Source organism: Alligator mississippiensis, chromosome 11 (genome assembly GCF_030867095.1).
Source record: "Alligator mississippiensis isolate rAllMis1 chromosome 11, rAllMis1, whole genome shotgun sequence".
Classification (NCBI taxonomy): Eukaryota; Metazoa; Chordata; order Crocodylia; family Alligatoridae; genus Alligator; species Alligator mississippiensis.
In genome coordinates this window covers 30,391,997-30,407,544 of record NC_081834.1, presented here as the reverse complement: position 1 = coordinate 30,407,544, position 15,548 = coordinate 30,391,997, and the positions used below count along the sequence as shown (strand labels likewise).

At 42.6% G+C, this 15,548-nt stretch overlaps 2 protein-coding genes across 9 annotated transcripts in view; both read left to right on the top strand.

The window, feature by feature from the left end:
* The window catches only part of UBE2Q2 (ubiquitin conjugating enzyme E2 Q2), a 90,092-nt gene extending 84,091 nt beyond the window's left edge, over positions 1-6,001 (top strand). Inside the window, exons 12-13 of the mRNA XM_059714761.1 lie at positions 2,431-2,497; positions 4,265-6,001. Coding sequence (XP_059570744.1) covers positions 2,431-2,497; positions 4,265-4,296 — 99 coding nt within the window. The 3' untranslated portion in view covers positions 4,297-6,001. The remainder of the gene's footprint in view (positions 1-2,430; positions 2,498-4,264) is intronic.
* A 1,325-nt stretch (positions 6,002-7,326) lies between these two features.
* The window catches only part of FBXO22 (F-box protein 22), a 73,686-nt gene continuing 65,464 nt past the window's right edge, over positions 7,327-15,548 (top strand). For 3 of the 8 annotated variants that reach the window (XM_019477484.2, XM_019477483.2, XM_019477482.2), the window contains exons 1-4: positions 7,328-7,538; positions 9,265-9,397; positions 13,681-13,768; positions 14,240-14,335. In XM_019477484.2, coding sequence (XP_019333029.1) covers positions 7,435-7,538; positions 9,265-9,397; positions 13,681-13,768; positions 14,240-14,335 — 421 coding nt within the window. In that variant the 5' untranslated portion in view covers positions 7,328-7,434. Of the gene's footprint in view, positions 7,539-9,264; positions 9,398-13,680; positions 13,769-14,239; positions 14,336-15,548 lie in introns of all 8 variants that reach the window. The other 5 variants (XM_019477481.2, XM_019477480.2, XR_002087016.2 and 2 more) reach the window with 3 other exon arrangements.

The following is a 15,548-nucleotide window of genomic DNA, read 5'->3' as shown; positions in this document are numbered from 1 at the left end:
TACTCACATTGGTTTAGTTCCTGTGCAAAAACATGGGTGTATTTCAGTGTCTTATCGGAAAGTTGCTATTTGGATTTTGCCTAGAAAGCAGTGTGTATAGAGGAGACACTTTGAGATTGAAGGGGCTGTAAGCAGGTAAAGTTCATATGCTGCCCCCATCCTTGGCATCAGTAACCTAATGCAACAAAATATTTTTCCAGAATTGTGTATCTGGCTTCCTAGTCTTTCTCCTGCAGGTGCGCTCTGCCCCTGAAGAGGTTGCAACCCTTTGTAAACCCTTCTTATAGTTACTTGAACCCATGTTGCCCTTTCCTTATGGAATGATTTGGAGGAGCCATGCATCACCATGCAGGAGTTTAGTCTATGCTCCTCTTTGCAGACATGTTACTGTGTCCGGGTTAAGTTCTTTCTCATCAGAGTGTGTGTTGGTTTGTTGGTTTTTTAACTTGACATTTAAGTAAAAAAAATCCAGACTTTATGAAAATGTAACAAAGGGTGGGAAAAAGTAAACAAAGTATCACTAAAATGTATCCTAGATTTGTATAGTACTGATAGAAAGTACTTCTCACCTGACCAAGAAGCGTTTGCATCTTTTCTTTCCTTTTCACTTTAATTATATGAGCATAAAAAGCTATAGGCCTGAGAAGGATAAGTCGGCTTGCTGGGTAACAGTACTCAAGATGTGGTTTTTTTGTTGTTGTTTTTTTTGGGGGGGGGGGGGGTTGGTTTTTATGTTTGTTTGTTTTGTTTTTTTCAAAGGTGACTTAAACAATTAAGTCAATTAAACTTATGCTCCCAAGTCATTTTTTAAAATGGAACTTAGGCCTTTATGCCACTTAAGTTCTGGACAGAGGTAATTTTCCAATATTTTTAAAAGGGGAAGGGGAGTTGCAGGTTCGGAACATGCATCAACTCTATGTATGCAGTATAGGCAAGTTAAATCACTGTTGCTTTTAATTGAAACAGTTCAATTTATAATACCCTTTGCTACACCTCTATCACTGTAGGAGCACCCAGCTGTTAGTTATATTGTAACAGTTTATGCCTGTATCTTTTAATAGCAGCATACTTGTTATTTCTGTCCACACCTTTGGCACTGAAAATTGTTTACCTGTTGTCTTTCCTTATCTTGCAGTAGAGAACTCTAAAATTGATTACTTCCCTAAAGTCAAGTGGAGTTTTATGCTCCAACACGTTTAGACTGAAAAGCTCCAAATTGTAGCACAATCCTCCAAAGAATTTCAAATTGTGACTCAACTTATGTTGGAGGCCCTTCTGACACTGAGTGTGTACAAGTTATTTCATCCCTACTTCAATCTGTTCCATTTTAGTTGTGCAGGAAGTGATTCCTGTTTTAGGAGCAGGGATCTAGTATTGCAAGCCTTGTTTGGAAGCTTGATTTAGATTGTTTGAGAGTAAGGATCTTCAGTGATGCATGTAAGGTAGATTTATTGTGACGTCTGTTTGGGTTTGTTTTTTTTGAGGGGGGGGCCTGCCAACCCCCTGAGTATTTAACAGATTAATTTCTTTTTAAGTCTCTACTATTTGCTGGATTTGACATTATGGAACAGTTCTGTTTTTTCACTTTTATGTCTGCCTTAAGCCTCTGTATGCACTGTCATTTGAAATCCTAGAAAATTAGGGTTGGAAGGGACCTCAGGAGGTCTAGTCCAACCCCCTGCTCAAAGCAGGACCAGCCCCAACTAGATCATCCTCGCCAAAGTTTTGTCTAGCTGGGGCTTTAAAACCTCCAAGAATGGAGATTCCACCACCTCCCTGGGTAACCTGTTCCAGTGTTTTACTACCCTCCTAGTGAGAAAATTCTTCCTAATATCTAACCTAAATTTCCTAAATTGCTGCAACCTGAGACCACTGCTGCTTGTTCAGTCATCTGCCACCTCTGAGAACAGTCCAGCTCCATCCTCTTTCGTACCCCCTTTCAGGTAGTTGAAGGCTGCTATTAAATCCCCTCTCAGTCTTCTCTTCTCTAGGCTAAATAAACCCATTTCCCTCAGCCTCTTACTAGAAGTCATGTGTCCCAGCCCCTCACCATTTTGGTTGCCTGCTGTTGGACTCTCTCCAGAGGGAATGGTCAATCAAGGTGTAGTTTAAGTCCTCTAGTATACTAAAACCAGGTATGGTTTTGATCAGATCAAAAGGTAATCAGCTCTTCAATCCTGGAAACTACTTTTTTTGCCCATTTATAATTACAACTAAGCAAGCTGCATGACACCTCCTTGACTAAGATTTAAAAAATGCTACTTACCTAATATTCTCACTGACTACAGGGCAGTGAAAAACTGGGAATGATGAATAGGAAACATAAGCATAGTATTATAAAACAGCTCTTTAAGTATCTGCATGTATTTTTGATCTTGTATGTTGTGATGTCATTTCTTTATAGTAGTATTTTTAAATGTTTTCTTTCAGAACCAGTATAACCTAGCAAGAGCACAACAGTCCTATAAGTCTCTAGTACAAATACATGAGAAAAATGGTATGTAAATTTTGCAGCTCTGCTTGTTTGTACAAATTGTACAGCAGCATAGAAAATGTTTTTTACATCTGTTGTGTTTGCTCTTTGGTATTGAATAAAACTTTTTTAAAATATTGGAGCATTTTGCTGCTTAAATACTTTCCTGCTGTTTCTTTTGTCATCTTAGTTGAGAAGGATAGCAGTACTTGCAACTAAACAATCTACTGTTCACTATAAACTTATGCTATATCAAGTAAAATTATTCCATGCTTCTGGCGTGTGTTGTACTGTATTTTCACTTCAATGTGCAAAGTTGTTCTTATGGCATCTTTTGTGTCGCATCAAGTCTCCTTTTCCTTCCCCAAGAAGCTAATCAAATTATAGCACAAGCAGACAACAGTTAATGAAAGGATCAAGTTTACAGGACTGCAAGTTAAATGCAGCATGTCCAGGGGATGTTAGCTTGGCTGAACTATTCAGTTCTGCTCTGGAAAGTAGTGGCACACATCCCATACAAAGCTAGTTACCACCAGTTTGTCCTCTCAGAACTGGCACTTTCTCAAAGTGCATTAGAAATGGGACTGGTAGAATTACATCCACCTTCCCAATTGCAAAGGGGTGCAAATAGTTTGAGACCCTGAGGGGTTAAATGACTGTCAAGTGACAAGATGGCAGTAAGGCCAGAAACAAGTCTCTAGATTTATTTTTTTTTTCCCAGTCTTGAGTACCAGTTCCTGTGAGGCCATGTGGATGTGGCTGCCTCCCAACACTTAATGTTAATGCTTGTCTAGTAGAGTGAACTACTTGAAGCAAGTATTGGGTCTAAGAAATCTTATCATGATCCTTCAATTGAAAAAGACCTCACAAGTGTCGTCTAGTCCAACCTTTTGGCCCCCAGGCCATATAAGTGGTTGCACTCAAGCTGTGCTGCCTCTACCCAGCCTTGGGCACCCAGACTGGAACCCAGCCCTGCATACATAGATCAGGCTCTATGCTGCCTCTGCACAGCCTGCATCAGCTCCATGCTGCCTCTGCCCTTTGCAGGGCCCCTCAGAGATCTGGAAATTTGGCAGCAAGGAGCAGCAATTTAATGCTACCACCACTTCCCCTACACACCAAGCTTTTGGATCTGTGGGGGGCTTTGTGGGCCGGATCTGGCCTTTGAACTGGAAATTACACGCCCCTGATCTAGTTCAACCCCTTGCACAGATGCAGGATTCAGTGTACCTAAACCATTCCAGACAAGCGGTTTATCAGTCGTATTGAAAGTCTACTATGAAGGAGTTTGCACTGCTACAATTGCCTGGCAGCCTTAAAAGGATCTCATGGCAAACCCAGGTGCAGCAGCACCCTGGTTGAGAATCACTGGTATAGATCTCAAAACTGGCATATGTCCAACTTTAGCAGGCAAAATAAGATTTATATAAGCACATGCCTATGTAGTTAAACTGCAGGTGCTAGATACATGGCTTGTTGGATTGAAAAATAAGGTCCTTTTAAGGTTTTGAGATGTATGAAAACTAGATGGTGATCCTTGTTCAGTTCAGCATGCCAAGAGGAGCCTCAAATGTTAATGCTTTATTTTCAGATATAAATACTAGCTTTCCTTCTGCCGGGTGATGTTTAGGGCAGCCGGTGCCCTTTTGTTAAATTATTCCTATTTTTATAATCAAATTTTAAGCTTCCATCTTGCACAAATCAAGATAGAGCAAAAAGTTACCTTCTTGCTTACTTAGTATGGGCTTTGCAGTTGTTCTAACATTTGCACCTAACCTGTTTCTTCTACAGGCTGGTACACTCCTCCAAAAGAAGATGGTTAATACTGAGGACTGTTTTACACCTGGACCAACATCAACAAACAGAGCTCTTTTTTATTTCTCTCCAACACACACAGACTCAAGCTACAAGTGCCCCTACAACAGCCGTACTGAAGACTTTAGCTATTAGATAAATTAGTGGATAATCTGTCAACTGACACATTCAGTATAAATTACAGCCTTACCATTCCGCTCTTCTTAGGTATCTTGGACTGAGCAGTTTTGGCCTGTACTGTATTTGTCCCTCTGGATTAAGTATACTTGGGTCATTCCCTCCCTTTTCCCACTTTTTTTTTTTAATTTAAAAGTGTAAACTCTTTAAAGCAGGCTATCAAGTTACTAAAGATCACTCAATAGAAGTTGCTCACAACACTTTTTTGTGTACTTCTTACCTTTTTGCAGAACGTGGACTGCAGAGATTTGCATTGTATTATTTCATTTAAAGCCAACAAAGTTTAATACATTGTTTAATACTGTTCTAGGAAATTTCAGGTCTTGTAAATCACAGTAGTTTTTCTGGTCTAAAATGACAACATTTGTAGTATTGCCAAATTAATGATATAGGAAAACAACATGTATGCTAAGTCATTAAACTTTTTTTTCATGGCTGTGTTGAGGATATGAACTGTTTCTTGGAAGAGATACTCTTAATTAGATTGTTGTATTTTATAAGCAGAGCAAGGCTGTGCCAATAAAATCTTGTAACTAGTCACTTCCACTGGGGCATCAGAATCTTGCTGGGCTGTTCCTGCTACTTGTTGGCTCAATCTCTTAACAACGGCCACAGTATGAAGCTTGAAGTTATTTAAGATACTAAAAACCTTTTTAGGTGTTCCATTTTTTTTTATTAACGGGTTGTTGCAATCATTTGTAAACTAATGAACTTAAGTGATTGGCACAAATCAAGATGAAAATCCTTGAGCAAAAATTTTATAGAAAAAGCTAAATAAAGTACAGAAAGACATCACCCGATTCAGAGATTTTAAAAGTGTTGCCATAGTCATGACAGTGGTTTTGATATTGAAAGACTAACGGGAACTATTCTTTCTTAGGAAACGAATCTGGGTCTGTGTAATTACTATGTTTCATTGCCTTATCTAAATCAATTCTATTTTGGTTGTAGCATTAGGGATTAGACCTTTACCCCCAGGGGTTGAAATAAGGGTGTGTACCATGGATTAAGCACTTTTTAGAAGCCCAGAAGCATGTGTGTTGTTTTTTTTTTTAGTTATGACTATCAAATTTGTGCTCTTCTTCTTTTCTCTATCAGGCACCCCTGGGTCCTTGTGCATTTGCTTCTAGATCCAGTTTTTAGCTTGAAAGAACAGACTGAAGAGATTTGGCACTACTCCTGATTTTATATATTATTTCAAATAGTTTTCTAGGAAGTATAGTGAATGACTTCCCAGCCTTTCTGCTTCCTTGGTTGTATGTATATTTGTATTAAATCCTGGTAGCCAATTGCTCAAATAGCAAACTTAAGTGAAAGGCAGAACTCTTTAAGCATTAAAGTTCCTTAAAACCTGAGGCTAAAATCTTTGAATACATTATTGAATTCTTTAATATTCTAATGGGCTAGCAGGTTGACAGATGCACATTTGGCATGCTTTGTTTTGGATTTCATTTTTCATTGCAGAATTATTTGGCAATGTACAGTAATTTGTAAACTTGCATCAAGTTTATGAATAAAGAACCATTTTAAGAATTATTCTTTTTGTGGTTACTGTCTCTGGATGCAGGCAGCATTCTGTTCATGAGTACCTTGTGTTATCAGTGTAGGAGGGAGTTTAACAGGTTGCTGGTACTTTGCTTTACAGTGAAGTCTTGCTATCAGGCAGCTCTTTCATTATCCCCTAAATCAGGGGGTTTTCAACCTTTTTTTAAGGAGTGTACCCCCCTAAAGAGTTGGGGGTGGCTCCTCCAGTGACTGGTCAGCACACAGCATGCTTTTCAAGTACTTTTGGTGTGCTTCCCAGGTACACTCTGGTGCTGCAAAGAAGCGGGGGTACTTGAGAAGTGTGCTGCTGCCTTGCATACCCCCCCAGGGCCTTCCCAAGTATATACACGTATCCCTGGTTGACATCCCTTGCCCTAAATGAAGGATCATGAAACCCTGAATAGTACAAATTATCCTAGGATCGGATCTTCCACTGCTGATACCAGAAGTACTAAAACGGCTGGCTAGGGTGGAACCATTTTAAGATGCTGTTAGAGCTGTTAGTAAACTTGAAAGCATACAACTGAGTTAGAGATTGACAGCATTTACTGTCACCAATACCTTGCCTTGCACATGAAAGTGCCCATTCGTTGGCAAAATGATGACTACTTAGGTTTACATATCATTCAAATGATATCCTCTCTATGCAGCACAATGCTGGTTTTAATACTAATCCAAAGGTAACAGCACTGCCTTCTCAATTGCCAGTGGCACTTGTGTAACAGTTGTTTCCTTGACGGTTTGGTCCGGCTTGCTCTTAGCTTGGGATCTTGCAAAATTACAACAGGATGTCCTGTGGCACCAAGACTAAGAGATTAGTTTTAAGCGGAGCTATTTTCTTAGCCATTTGCCTGGAATGACCGGCTGGTGGCATAACTAGGCCAACAAAAGGCCTTCATGTCTGATGGAAAACATTTTTAAAAAACAGCTTTTACTGCGGAGCTTCCTTCTGAAGCTGCACGGCCGATGGGGCGGCGGGGCCAGTCTCTCCTGCAGCCTGGTGCCGCTCTTCGTGCTCTCGCAGCCTGCTGTAACTGCGTTCCCCAACTCAGTGCCTGCAGCACTGTCCTGGCAGATCTAAACGCATTTCTTTTTTAAACGCCAAACTCGGTCCATGCCCCAAATGTGCTGGAAACCTCGAGGCCCCCGCTAGCCTTCCCCAGCTACGTTCTCGTAAACGCCCCCCGGGGAGGAGGCGGAAGGACTGCGGCGCTAACGCATCACGTGGCCACAAACCAGAAGCGGAACCATCGTTCCCCAGTCTTTCCCCCACAGTGATCGTCGCTTCCGGCCACGTGACTCCGGGTGAGGCTCGGACGCGGATACCGTGTGATGACGCCATCAGAGCGTGCCGCCGGGCTGCGCTCTGTTCCCCGCCTGGCCGCTCGCTGCGCGGGGCCAGGCTCCAGGCCGCGGCGGTCGCCATGGAGACGGACACGCAGGGGCCCTTCGTGCTGAGCAACCTGGCCGAGGTGGTGGAGCGGGTCCTGAGCTTCCTGCCCACCAAGGCGCTGCTGCGGGCGGCCTGGTAGGCACCGGCCCCGCAGCCCTCGCCCGCCCCCTCCGTGCGCAGGGCTCCCCCAGCTCCGGCCCCGTCCGCCGCTAGGGCCTGGGCCCCGCCGCCCGCTCCCTGCCGCGGGGCTGGGCTGGGGCCGCTCGACGCCAGGCCGCTGTGTCCTTCCGCGGGGTTCGGCCGCGCCCGCTGCTGCTGCCTCGCGCCGGCGGCGCTCGGGGCGGGAGGAGCTGGCGGCGGGCGCGGGGTCGCGTGGCCAAGTTGCACGCAGGTTGGAGCAGGTCTGCGGCGGCCCCTCCCAGGCCCAGCCAGGCTGAGGTCTCTTAGGTTTAAATGTTTCCAATGGAGACTTGTTTACGAGGCTGAGAAACTTACAGCACCCGCACGGCCTGCATCTGCTCCTTGGGATCCCGATCACCGCTAAGAACGCGGGCGGGGGGTGCTGACGCCTTGTATCCAGAGAACAAGGAGCAAGCCAAGCCGTCTCTGCAGCGCTCTCGGCATCTGTACCATATCAGCATTTTATGTTGCTGATACCTACATTTTGTGCTGCAGAGAAGAACTGGGAATGAATTATTCAACGTACTGCTCTTGTGCGGGAGGAAAAAACAAGTCTCTTAACATACGGCTGTCTCTAAGTGAGGCAGCTTAGTACCGGATACTGTCAAAAACATTTTATAACTGGAAGCAACTACTAGGCCTGTACCCATGCAAATAAGTTATTCAAGTTATATAGAAGGCAGTGGCAAACAGGGTGCATTTGTTTTAAATCAAATCGATTTAAATCAGTGGTCATGAAGCCTCAATTTAATCATTGTTTTTCTACAAAAAGTGCATCTTTGTTTGATATCCTCTATTCATTTAACTTCTTGAAACTTTGCACTTTTAGAGAAAGGTAATGGCTTGACTGCATGTATGCAAACTTGCAGAGAGACAATAGGGGTGATGGGTAGGTAATCAGGTCTGTTATCTTTCATCTCCATGTACTGCTGTTAACAAGGATGTTATCTCTGGAGATGACAAACTCTCCCTATGCCTGAAGAAGGGCATTTGTGCCCGAAGCTTGCAAAGAGCAATTTTTCCAACTATTTAGTTGGTGTAATAAAAGATTTTGCCTGTCCTCAAAGAACTTTGTCTGCCTATGATCTCTGGAGACACAAATACACTGTTTGAGAACTGAAACTAAGCATCACAGAGATGCTTAATGGGATCTCCTAGACTGAGCACTGAGTCCCATTGGGTAGAGTGGTTTTCTTTAATCTTTACAATCTATAGAGGAGTTTCCGGGAGCCGTGTAAGATTGGACCCCTAATATAGTCCATGGCCTGTTGTGACCTATTTATAAAACTTTAAAAAAGATTACATGAATATATTGTCTCAAATATTGTATATATAATTAGAAGTTATAATCCCTATTCCATGATTACATCTTTGAGTTTTATCATATCTTAAATTAAAACTATCTAAATTATTTTTAAGCATTTAAAAACTGATTTACATTTAAAAAAATCAATTTATTTTATTTTATTTTAATTTAAAATTGTTGATTTTTATCCACCCTGGTGGCAAGCCACAATAATCCCAGTTCCAATTTAGTCATTCCAAGTACTTCTTTAAAGGAGTGTGGGTAACTTCTGACAGCGTGTGATAAGCATTTCCAAATCAAAAGGGAAAACAGTGGGGGACTGACACATGCCAAAGTTCCCTTTTGTAGTTGTGACGCGGAATCCTTGTATTTCAGCGTGTGCCGGTTATGGAGAGAATGCGCTCGTAGAATACTGAGAACGCAGCAGAGCGTAGCCTGGGTATCCGCCCTTGAGCCTGGTCCATCTGACACTCATTCGCTCGTCCGCACATTAGCAGAGGAACTTGAGGTAGGAGAAAATATCACAATTACACTGATACTCGTGGTTGAGTTTCTAGCTACTGTGGCAAGATCTTTGAGCAGACTCCTGTTTCTGCTGATGTATTTCTCAGTCCTTCCATAGCCTTTTTAAGTTTCAACATATATATATGAGGTCTGTTCAAAAAGAATTGAGACTGATGCTGTAGGAAACAAAAGATTTAATTTAGAGGGGTTTCGGCTTAATCTCCTTTGAAGTATGCTCCTTCCGCAGCCACACGCTTCTCCCAACGTTTCTGCCATTGTTGGAAAAACCTCTGATAAGCAATTTGTGGAATCACTAAAAGCTGGTCAGTCGCATTTTGTTTTATAGTTTTCACATCACAAAATCTTCCTTTCAAGGTTTTCTTTAGCTGAGGGAAGAGAAAAAGGTCACATGGGGCTGTATCGGGTGAATATGGAGGTTGCGGCACTTGTAGGATATGGTATTTGGCTAAAAATTGCTTCACAAGCTGTGCTGAGTGGTCAGGTGCATTGTCGTGGTGAAGCATCAGTTGGACCTCCACTTCTCTGGTTGTTTTTCTGGTCATTTCCTTCCCAAATCACTGGTTAGAATTGAATGACATGAACCAACAGAAATTCCATCTTCTGCTATCTCTCAGATAGTCAATCAAACCAAACTGTGAACCGCTGCCACATTTTCATCATTTCATGATGTTGAAGGGCATCCGGAACGCTCGTCACTTTCGACCGATGATTGTCCTTCTTTAAACCAATGATACCATTCGAAAACTCTTGCACGGCTCATAGTGTCATCACCAAATGCTATTTTAAGTAATTCAAATGTTTCACTTACCCTTTTCCTGATTTTCATGCAAAATGTAATGCATAGAAAGTGTTCTGAACACTGACATAACAAAAGGGGACATGAGATGCAAACTATCTTGCTTCAGCTGCTGGCCACAGAAAACTGGGGAAACACCATAAGCTACAAACTTGTCCAGAGGAGTCCCAACATGCCCAGACATTAGAGCTGTGCACAGTTTCGGTTGCTGAGTCGATTCGGCCCAATTCAGCAGCTGAATTTCTGAATCGAATCAGAAGACCCTTTAATCTCTCCGAATCAAATCGGAACTCTGAATTGATTCGGCGAGCTTTGATGATTGGGACATAGACACAACTTTAAATGTTTTTTCTACATACCCCAAGGTACCAGGTGGCTTGTGAATGCTGAGGTGGTGGGGCGGATGGAGCGTCCCACAGGAGTGTGGGATTGTCCCCAGCATGCTCAGCGGTGGACCCAGGAGTGGACCAGGAGCACTTCCAGTCCACTTCCAGGTTTGCTGCAGAACACTCGGGGGACCCCTGACTAGTGCTTCCTGGGTCTGTGGGGGCAGCTCCACAGCTAATCACTGAGCCGGAGGGACGTGGGGCAGGATCCCCTGTGCGCTCGGCAGCAGACCCAGAAGTGGACTGGAAGTACTTCTGGTCCACCTCTGGTTCCACCACTGACCACACTGGGGGGAGGGGGGGGCACCACGCTCCTGTGGGATGCTCTATCTGCCCCACTATCTCAGCGTATGTGAGCTGCGCCTGGTACCTTGAGGTACATAGAAAAAACATTTAAATTGTGTCTATGGCCGAATCACTGAGTCTCCGAATCGGCGTTGAGTCTTCAGATTTGGATTTGGCCGAATCAAATTGGGACAGTGATCCGAATCAATGAATCAAATCACTGTCCCCCAAATCGGGCCAAATCCAAATCGAATACAGCCCACTTTGTACACCCCTACCAGACATGTTCAGTGAAGCCATGCCCTTCATCCACATACACATTCAGTCTCTATACTTTTTTAACAGACCTTGTGTATCTGTCTCTCCCAAGACTCATCTGGATATATCATGGAGAAGGAATTTTAAAAAACACTCTTTGATCATACAGCTCACAGGTCTCCCAGCATAGCTGTGCTGACTTTGGACCTGACTTGGCGAAGTCAGAAAATATGACTGCCACAGCTAGTTACTAAACTTCATTTGGTAGAGCATGACTAGAAAAGTGTCAAATGTTTTCTAATTATTACCTGTAGCTTTCTCATCATTTATATTCTGTGTACAAGGTGATTTTTTTTTAAGTTCAACAGTTATTTTTTCTGCATAAAATACAAATATTTAATGTTTTAGCTGCTTCAAAGAACTTTATAACTTCCCTTGAATAATGAGAACACTGGCTTTTATGGGGGTGGGTTTCCACAGTTTAAAGATGGTCAAAAGGAGGAGAAATAAAAAATGCTTAGAAAAATTAATATGTTTATTATTCTATGTGCCCCTTATCAACATAGTAAGAATGAGAGAAAGTGTGGCTTATTTTGGCTCAGTGCGTTACTAAAAAGGATTAGTATATAAAAAAGCAAATGATCTCAAATGAGAGTTATTTAAGAGTGGATCGCCAAGGCATTGCTGAAATGTTTGCTTTCTATAGAGCTGGCTCTGTATATGTCTTTTTCATTTTGTAAATAATAGTGGGTACCTGATAATAATTTTGGCCCTAAGCCTGTTTTATTTTACACCCAAGATATGTTATGTCATCAAAATCATTAGTATTTTCCACAGTTTGGCTTCACTGCCCAAGAGGACCATCAAAATGAGGTCTGCGATTGGGAGCATTCTTGAGAAATTCCAAGGAAAGAACAGCAACCAGGCACTGTCCAGACCCAAGGGGCTTAGCAGCATGTGGATTTCAACAGTTCAATCGAATCACAATAAGTTGGTATCTAGAGAGACACCCTGACCCAGGTTGCAAGAAGCAGGGGCTTTTCTAACTGGGTTTTAAATTTTGTTTTGACTTCATAGAATCAGAGAAAACAGGGCTGAAAGGGCCCTTAGGAAGTCATCTAGTCAATCCTCTGAAGGAGCATCCCCAACTAAACCATCCTAGTCAACTATTTGCCTAACCTGCTTTTAAATGCCCAGGAATGGAGAATATACAGCATCTCTGGGTAGCCTGTTCCAATACTTAATCAGAGCAAGACTGTTCTAACTGTTCTTCTTAATGTCCAAACTAAATTTTCCTTGGTGCATTTTAAGACTACTGTTCCTCGTTCAGTCCCCTGTGGTCTCTGTCCTTTTTGTAAGCACTCCTCAGGAATTTTAAGACTTACTGAATCCTCTCTGTCTTCTCTTCTCTTCTCCAGATTAAATAATCCTTGTTCTTTCTGCTTTTTCTCTTAAGGCATGTTTCCCAGGCTTCTGATCATTTTTGTTGTGCTCTGCTGGACCCTTTCCAGTTATTCGTAGTACTACAAGGTAGTGATAGCAACATAGGAAGGAAAGTTCATTTTTTAACATGGCCATCTGTTGACGTTCTTTAATTTGAGAGAGTATTTTAACCATATGTCATGATCACACTACTGAAGACTGCAATACTATTAAATACATCTTGGAAATCCATTTGCCAGGGACCAGTTTCTAAGCTTTCTGAAGTAAGTCTGGGGTTCCAGGATACTAGCAGTTTGAATATAAGCTTCAGTATTTCATCTCTGGCCCTTATTTAGTGATAGTGAGCATGTCTTCACATGCATTAATGCTCTTTAGTTAATGCGCACTAAATCTAGTACCTCCATTGTGAGGTAAGAGGAAAACGCATATTAGCCTGTCTTAATACACATTAACTAAAGAGCATGGTTTTTAGTGGCGCTTAGTGTTCGTTAGCCTATTTTAATGAGCATTAACTAAATAGCACATTTTAGTGACACTTTAATGCTCATTAAAGTGCATGTGCAGATGTGCCCTTAGGCATTAATCATTCTCTAGCCTTTTGTAGTGCTATTAAGTGAAAGGAGACCAGGAGCATCTTACCCAGACTGTAGAAGAATGTGGACCACCAAATGAATAAAGCATTTGTGGTTCCAAACAATGGATATTCAGATTAAGCATTAATCTGAAAATGTAGATGAACAAGTAAATGTAGATGGATAAAAGGCTTTTTTGTTGACTGAAAAACAAGTTAGCCTTTCATGTGACAGATGGGTAGCTAGGTACAGAACTGTCTACTCCTGTGCCTGGTCAACAGTGACACAGCTAATGTGTGATTAGGAATGTAGTGCAGTTTCATGTCTCTAAAATGTGTTGAGGTTCTTTGAAAAGGATTAGAAAAGAAGTCAATTTGTTATAGCCAGGACTTTCTCATCACTGGCTTTCGGGAATCTTCCTCTCATACATCTAGTCTGGGTTAATTGTCTTTATGAGTCAAGGTGCTACAGCCTGCAGTTAAGTGGCAGAGTCTGTTTTTCTTATGCTGTTTTTTCTACTTTACAGAAAGTGCATGTCCTACCACAAACTGTGCTCTACATAGCAGATGCAGAGACTTTCAGTGGGCATGAAGACTGTCATGGACAAAAGAAAGGTAAATACTAAATCCATCTGTACTCCCTGTATTAAGAAAGCCTTGTCTGGTACAAGAGTAAAGTCAAATGCCTAAAGGAAAACATTGGGTAACATGGTATCATCCTCGCTTTAGCATCAGAGGAAAGTAAATCACTAGGTAAAACATAAGTGAAGTTGTCGTCTTGGATTTGCATCCATGTCAATACAGCTCATCCTATTCAGGATATTGAATTTCACTGTACCTCTTTCGCACGCTGTAGTTTTGTAATGTGTTTTAGTTGATAAGATTTGTCACATGCTGAAAAAGCTAGCCAGTGATGACTTGCTTTGTTTAAATAGCCCAGGGTTGATTATAAGCCACTGTTTAATCCCTGTTCAAAGTCTTTTCTGTTATTATGTAGAGCAGAGGACTCTGAGTCCAGAGGCTGGGGCCCTGGGCCAATTACTTTAACCATTTCTGTATCTCAGTTTGCCCCTTCTTTTCTTACAGCAAGAAAAAGAAATAGTAAAGAAACAGCAATTTCATTAGAGAAACTATTGCCAAAACGATGCCAAGTTCTGGGGCTGGTCACCCCTGGAATTGTAGGTAAGAAGTAATGTCTAATTGGATAATGCCCTGCTTTCGATATACTTATAGCTAGGTACAGGCATTCAGAAAGCCTGAGGCATATTCATGCTAAATTACACAGGTTTGTCTAAGTGGGCTACATTAGTTTGGGAGTGAACACAATTTCACCATTTCATGGGGAGGGGCCGGGGGGCACAAAAGCTGCCTGCATTGGTGGAGGCCAACAACTTGGGGACGCTTCTGCACACTTGCCGGAGACTGCCAAGGGGAGCCAGATGGGTGGAGGGCCGTCTCTGATTGCCTGCTGGGCACACGCCTCCTCCTGCTTCCCAGTCATCTGTCAGGCAGCTGTCAGCTGTGAGCAGCCAGCAAAAAGAAGTGTGCTTACCCCAGGACTGAACTGGAGTGGCTCCAGGAAGGGTTTGGTGGATTTCCCCCTCTACCCTAGAGCTAGCACCAAGTTCCTAGCTGAAGTCCCTTTTCCTGCAGCTTCAAGGATATGGCTGCTCCCCTCCCCAAGGACTGGAGCCCTGCACCCTGCTGAGGGCCAGCAGTAGCACCTACATGTGCTCAGGGCCAGGCTGGACATGTGGCCCCACAAGGCCCACCAGTGGCAGCATGTGCTCAGGTCCAGGGTAAATGCGCACACATACCCACACAACCTGAGCCCCTGCGCCCTGCAGGGGGGCTTAAATGGAAAGTTTCTTTCCTAATTATTTAGTAACATAGTACTGAAGGGGACCTTCTGCTCACCGTAACCAGTTGTGGCTATTGCAGACAGCTACACCACAGTCCAGCTCAGGAACAGATTAAGCTTCATCTTAAAGTTAATGACTCTCTTCCTGATATCTCCAGTTGGAAGGCTGCTTTCATGGTTAGAAACCTCTTTCCCAGATGAACCCTCTTCATTCCCAGTTAATATCCATTTGTCATTATGCCCACATTATATATCCTATGGCATTATCCTATAGCTTAAATTAGTCTTTTCTCTTCCTTGTTTTTATCTCTCTCTGTGTATTTATAGAAAACAAGCCTCTCCCTTCTCAGTTTTTGGTTTGTTGAACCTAGCAAACTAAGCCCTTGTCTTTTCTCAGGAAATAAGCTAACCATTCCCCTGCTTATCTTCGCCTTTCTCTGCACCTGTTTAAGTTTGAATTTTTTGGATAAGTATAAATCCCATTTTCCAAAGCGAGATGGTCTGAGTTTAGTGGAAAATCAGTAGGACTTTGGC